This window comes from Alternaria postmessia (assembly GCF_024291825.1).
Source record: "Alternaria postmessia strain BMP 2775 chromosome Unknown scaffold_272, whole genome shotgun sequence".
Taxonomy (NCBI): Eukaryota; Fungi; Ascomycota; class Dothideomycetes; order Pleosporales; family Pleosporaceae; genus Alternaria; species Alternaria postmessia.
In genome coordinates, this window is record NW_026260345.1 from 1 (window position 1) to 6,845 (window position 6,845).

The 6,845-nt window shown below is 51.3% G+C and overlaps 1 protein-coding gene across 1 annotated transcript; it reads left to right on the forward strand.

The window, feature by feature from the left end:
* Nucleotides 1-469: 469 nt before the first annotated feature.
* J4E82_011663 (uncharacterized protein) lies at nt 470-3,946 on the forward strand (the record flags this gene model as incomplete). The annotated part of the gene is made up of 6 exons (XM_051737863.1): nt 470-793; nt 1,394-2,090; nt 2,379-2,398; nt 2,447-2,877; nt 3,607-3,639; nt 3,722-3,946. Coding segments are annotated over 6 exons (1,730 nt in total), but the record flags the coding sequence as incomplete, so codon positions are not given.
* Between the last annotated feature and the right edge of the window lie 2,899 nt (nt 3,947-6,845).

Below are 6,845 nucleotides of genomic sequence, written 5' to 3' on the forward strand. Positions count from 1 at the left end.
GCCTAGCTGTGTGAAGCCAACTGCATGTTTTCTCGCGCCGATCAGTGATCGAACTCGAGGTCAGACTAGACGCTGCTTGGTGCAGGCCACGCGCCCGATCTCTGCACGGTCGCCCACCTTTGTGACAAGTGATCATATCAAATACCTTGAGAGACCAACCGCTTCTGCTTCTTACATGTTTCCATCGACAGACATGATTTTTCGTGATCGCATCGTTCTTGTCTCTTTCTACACGCCTCCGTGAAAAGTCTTTGTTTGTTGATTTGTTGTTTCTCGCTTTCTTCTATGGCAGTCGACGGGAGCGAGGTGTTCCTGTCCCTAATTCGCCGCGCTGAAGATAAACTTCACGAGCGACAAGATATTCTAGCCAACCTGAATGATATCCGCTACTGGTATCAGTATGGAGAATTTCAGGATTCTGTCAATCTTGTTTTGAGCGCGAAAGAGTTGCTAAACTTGCTGATTAAAGGTCCGACTCTCGAGCTGCTACCCTCTGCACTGAAATCCTATGCGATAGCCTTCGAAGCCGTGCAGCACAAGAAGCATCTCGCAACGCCTCTACCACGCGAGCGTTCGGAAGACCATGCCGCCGAATGTTTGAAGGTCCGCGGCTGCATCAGCGATCTTTGCGACCAACTTCGAAATGTGCCCCGATTCACTGAGTCTCTTAGGCTTCCGTTCGCCGAACTCACAGGCTGCGTTGTGAGGACGCTGTGTCACCAGGCTAAAAATTGGCTGTCCGAAGTTAAGGAAATACTGAAAGACTTTGCAAAAGCGTATGCAAATTCTGCAGGTACTTCAGATGAGCACAAACCTCTTTTGCTAGGGCTCCGCGGCTGCATGTATGCCTTGGATATAGACAAAGCGCTTGAAGCCAGTAGCCTGTCTTCACCACCACCACCATCACCACCACCACTACCATCACCATCACCACTACCATCACCTCCACCACTACCACCACTACTACAACCACCACGTGTCCCTAAAAGGCAAAACGAGCCTCCAGATCATGTGCGAGCCGAAAGGTACATGCGCGCCCGTAGCTGTTCTGCAAGTGAGAAGATGAACAAGAACTAACACACCGCCAGTTCAGCCGAACTTCGTTCGAAACGCAGACGACGTGAACGATCTGTGCATACCAGCTCCAGCGAAGGTCCACTGGATGATCTGTATCCACGGCACTGCGACCATGACGGGCCGTGTTCGTCAACAAAGCTCGAATGCAGATGCAAGATCTGTCACGGGGAGTGTGGATGCAGCGCTAGTTGCGAGAAAAAACTTCCCTCGTGTGACTGTGAGGGTCCATGTAGGGAAGATTGTGGATGTGTACGGAACAATGCCGAATGCATCGACTCCCGATGCAGCTGCTCAGAGTGTCCTAACAATTTCCAAGAGCAGAAACCTGTGAAGCTCGTTAATCTGGCGTCTGGAGGTGTTGCTTCTTCCCAAAATCTCACAACTGGAAGATTTCTGGGAGTCCTTGCGAGGGACTATCGCGTGGGCGGCCGACAAGATGTGCATAGTGGGGATCTGTACCAGATTGCAAAAGACGCCAGTGTGGACGTGTGCGAGAAGGATTCTGCACTACGCCGCATCGAAAGGTCCCGCTCACAATCCGACCAGAACGTGGTGGTACTTGCATATCATTGTAAAGAAGGGCCTAGTTTTATTATCAAAACCACTAAAGACATCCAAGCAAGAGAACAACTCTTGATGCCTCTAGACCTCGGGAGAGGAGAGCATGCGCGACAAGAGAATGACGGTGTCGCTCGCGATACGAGGAGTGTCGAAGACCACGAAACATATTCAGAAAAGCCCGGTATCGATAACGACCTTGGAAGCAGCGCGGATTCGGGTGGAGAGAGCGAGTATGAAACGTCCGATGCATCTGATTCTGCCTCCATTGGAAGCATGAAGGAAGACGAATGCTTGTCCGAGAGCGATGGCGAAAAGGATGTTGTCGTCGTGGCTGACCATCAACAGACCAAAAGAAGGACGAGAAGTCCGAACACGGATGAGAAAGTGCTACACAGTGTGATAGAGACCATTCCCTTAGGAAAGTCGTTCTCGAAGAGGACACTCTTATCACAGTACGAAACGAACAACTTACAGAAACCTGACAGTGAAGTCCTATACCGATATCTGGGAGAACTACGATGTTGCAGCCGCACAAGAGATCGCTCCAGTTGCAGATGGATACACGATGCACAAAATTGCCGCTTTCCACGAATCGAACAACGCGCACACTATGCTCTTGTTCAGAGGGAGCGTCTCACTGTGGTAGGGCTCTCGAGGCTGTGCAATGTCGGCCTTAAAGGGCTAAGAACCTGGTTGAAGTCAACCTCGTGTGCCAGCATTCAACCTAATACCAAGCCCAGAGAGGTCATACACGACAAAAGTAAATGCACAATATCGACCATCGACCAAACGGAGGCATTTAAGACAGACGTCAAAAACTTTGAAGACGAGTCTGGAAGAACCATTGTCACGTGGACTCCGGACCTCGAGAAAACGTTGCTTCGACTGAAGGCCAGAGGTGTGACGATGAGAGAACTAGCAAAGTATCTGAACAGAACCCATTCGACATTTCATTTCACCAAGATCTGTTTGGAAAGCAAATGGTTGAAGTTGAAGAAAGAAAAAACAAATGAACCGCTTCCGGACAGGGAGATGATTGATATGATCGAAGAAGCCAAAAACCCACCCGATAGGCATGATCTTGTTAAAATGGCGTGCGACAAGGCGCAAGACAAGAACGAGGCGAACATCGAATCGTGGATCGAAGAGTATCGCGATGGGATTCAATGTAATATTAACTTCGAGTCTCTTGATACATGCTTCGACGTCAAAAACGGCACAATTAATCATAACGCGAGAGTTTGTAGCAAAGGAAGCAAAAATCTCCGCTGATGTTGAGCTTAAGTAGCTCCTCTCTGCATGTACACCTAGTAGATGGTTAAGAAAATCTAAGATGACCTGCAAAGTGTGCATCTTCCTAGTAAAGTACCCCATCTCCCAGGAGCATTGGACAAGCTTGTAGTGATAGTAGAGTTACGGCATAGCGCTAACGTTGGCCTTCTTCGACCCCCAATTCAGCGTGTTCGTTCTAGAGGAACGTACCGGATGAACCCAACGATGTCGTTTTATGGCGCGACTGCCATGACCAGAAGCACCAAGTATCCGCTTATGAGCGAGCTGCGTACATCCTTCTCTGCCTCCACGACCGGGTTAGGACTGAGCTAGCATGATTTGTAAGACCGCTCGACGTGATTGTGCATTGCCATGTCTAGCTCCTCCATTCTTTGTCTCGCGTGCACATAGCCTGGACCAGCAATTCGCAGCCTGTTGAGGTCTGTATGCATGCACGCTAAGGCTGTGCGCTTCTCGAAAGCACGGGCGGGTGACTGCAGCCAGGTACTACTCGCTGCATGACGCTTGCTAGATCCACGATCAGATATCAGCGCGAGTCTCAGCCCTGTACAATTCACCTGTCAGCATCACTATGGCTTTGTGCCGTGAGTGTCAAGTCCCACATAGTTCGCGAGGGCGCAGGCAAACGAGAAATAGAGCAGCAATGAATCTGCAGTATGACCAATCACGTCCTAGTCATCCCTCGTAGGTAACGACCAAGGACTAAGGGTAAGTCTCAGCCGTCACGCCAAGACCCAAATCGCGCAAACCAAGTCGCCCCGTCTTGCCAAAACACCCGCCCAACGAACAGGACATGGTCAGCACAGAGTGCAGACGCGACGAACATGACGCTGACGAGGGGATGCCGCAGATGTCACTCGCGCAATTCGCAGAAGACGTTCACGATGAGCTAGAACCACCCGAAACGCAAAAATCGCCCAAGAAGGGGAGAGCACAACACTTGGACAGCCATAAGACAGCACAGTTCGTCATGAAGAAGATCGACTCGGAGATACACTGCGACGCCCAAGTCTAATCGAAAGTCGACATTCGAAACCTCAAAGAGTCCGCAAAACGAGACTCGCCGAATCGCACACCCGCCATTGTTCGCAACGCCGATCCCAGTGCGCGGAGGAAAGCTACCGACGTGTACTGGGACGCGCACTACATGGCGATGAGAGAGACGAGCATACCTGGGATGAGGAGGAAGATCTTGCCAAACCTGTCTCATAGGAAGACGCAGACGACACTGGACAAGGTGGCGAAGAAGCGGTACAAAACGAGGTTTCTGTACTAGAGACATCCTCGAAGCATGGAAGAAATTGACAGGAGGAGTCAGTGAAAGTAGGACGACGGCGAAAGCGGCGCTCGCCTACACCCCAAGCTGGGCTGTCTCCGCGTGAGCAGCACCTTTGGCAAGATCGTCCCGGCGGCACCAAAACCTCCAGCAACACTCTCTCTGCGCAGAGCCTACTCAAACACGATGAAAGCCTCGAAGCGACACAAACATACCGAAATCGGCATCGATCCCAAAGAGAATCTCTACTTCGATTGCACCGCCGTAAATACAGTGAACGGATCTTCGAGCTAGAGGGAGGATACGACATCTGACGCTATGGGTACAGCTTTAAGCGCTACTTCATCGAGCGACTCATCGCACGCTTCTACCAACATCTCATAACTTCTGCGCCGTACAAGGGGACGAAGAAGACACCGAAGATTGCGGTCATAGGTGGATACACAGCTGACACAACAAACAGATACTTGCTGTTGGCTACAGCATCGGCAGTGGCATTGGTAGGACAGAAGTTGCCTAGTCGATCTGCCCTCTTGCTCAATTTGATTATGTCACAAGCAGTCCGGCGTCGCGTGCTCGTCGTCCTGAACTCCTTCGACTCACCCTACCTTCGGAGGACGACAGCACCCTCTGTGCTTGCGCGTCTCGCTACTCATCCATCGATCGATCTCCTGTACACGGCCGATACACCTCATTTCTCTCCCTTGTTCGATGTTGGCATGGAGACACAACACAGATTGCTCTGCTACGACGCAACAACCTTCTCGCTTGGTGACGCGGAGACGGACCCAGCTGAGACTGTCAACGAACTCTTGGGACGCAGCGACAGACTTGTCGGTGGAAGAGACAGTCTAGGCTCTTTCTTGCCATCACTACCAGAACAAGCCCGAGAACTGTTCCGCGTCCTTGTGATGTAGCAGCTAGCACTTTCACTCATGGAGGCTAGTGGTGGAAGAGAAGGAAGACATCGCTGCGGCGTCAAGGCCTGAGAAAGTCGAGAACACCAGGAACGTTCTGACCGATTCCGCATAAGGCGATGAGTACCGTGTGGTATACCGTGTGGTATACAGTGTGGTGTATCACAAAGCTGTCGAAGCATTCGTTTATCCAAGTGAAGTCAGTTCCAAGGATGCTGCTCAAGGCTTACACGATCGCTTTCGGTATATGGTAGTAGGCGATGAACGTTTAACGTTCGCTGTGTTTAGCTTCCTAGTCAATCTATGAACCAGTGCTCGATCCTCCACCCTCGTGCTACTATATCGATCCGCCAACCGCGCCAGTACACCCTACCTGTCCGCCGCACTCACTGACTCTCGCGAACCATCCCTGTGTCATCCAAGAATAACCTGCACAGATCCTCGTCCCACAGCGACTACGCCTTTGTATGCCAGAGATGTAGACGAGAGCGGCATGGTAAGCACCACCTTCTGCGAGAAACAGCTTCTAAACACAGAGGATACAGATGTGAACGCTTGCGTCCAAGAAAGAGGCGAGCTGTCGTGGCTGCAAGATGTCGAGGAACAGGGTCCTACGACAGACGTAGAAACCGATATCTTGCCTCTGTACCAGAAGATGCTCTGCCGCCAGCCGCAGTCGTGCGACGTGACTCAACATCACAGTTTGCCGAACGGTATGTTTCGGAATCGATCACACTGTCCCGTAACAAGCACCACGAGGTGTTCATACCAGCGCGCAAGCATCTGAGAATATCGCTTTGCTAAGCCTATCGTTCCTTTCTACCACTGCAGCATTGATCATCGACTCCAATGTCAGATGTTCTGGACAAAGCTCTGCTGATCTCCACGAAACTCAAGACATACCGGACGCTGCGTAGTCCATTGCCCATCAGCGATCACCCGTGCTTTCCATTGTCGCTTTTGTTCATGCAGTACACGCTGTCGCCAGGTAATGGTACTCTTCCCACGCTCTATATCGAGACTTTCCAAACATGCTCGGAAACCGGGGAATATATGCGTATATATCCTGTACTCTTGAAGCGTAGAGTTCTGCTCCAACCTCTCCTGCAACAACCCAAGTAGCTCTTCGTTCGCGGTGTTCCTCAGCAATACTGAAATCGCCACGTCACGAACTCGGGGGAAGGCTTGCACTGCATGCGCGAGTGCCTCGGCTACCTCTTGGCGATCGAAGTTTGTCGCATTTTGCTCAATGAAAAGAGCACGCGATCTCTCGCGAATCTCGATCGCAAGAGCGTGCGCCTCCATCCGGACACCTTTGCGCACGCTGTTGACATGATCCAATATGCTGCTCTTGTCCAGGTTTATATGTATTGCGACCCGAGTCTCGCGGAGAAGCACAGAAGTGAACTCTGACGCGATCTGCTTGCAGAGGAGCAATGCTGACACAGGCGGCCAAGCAATACCTATTCCACAATTGTTGTAGGCACTGCTTTCGGAGCTAACGATGACAAGACTGTAGATAGCATCTCGGATCTCGCGTGGTAGCTTCGTGAAGCTGGCTTGGTCTTTCGTGGCGGAGGACGGAAACGTAGTAGGTGCTCTGGTGGCCTGCATCGTACGCGCGGGCCCTGTCGTATGTAGAGATGTGTTGTTTTCCCTTTCCAAGAACGAACAAGACATCTGTTAGCCGCAGGCGTGATCTTGGTTTGCAGGGACAGAGT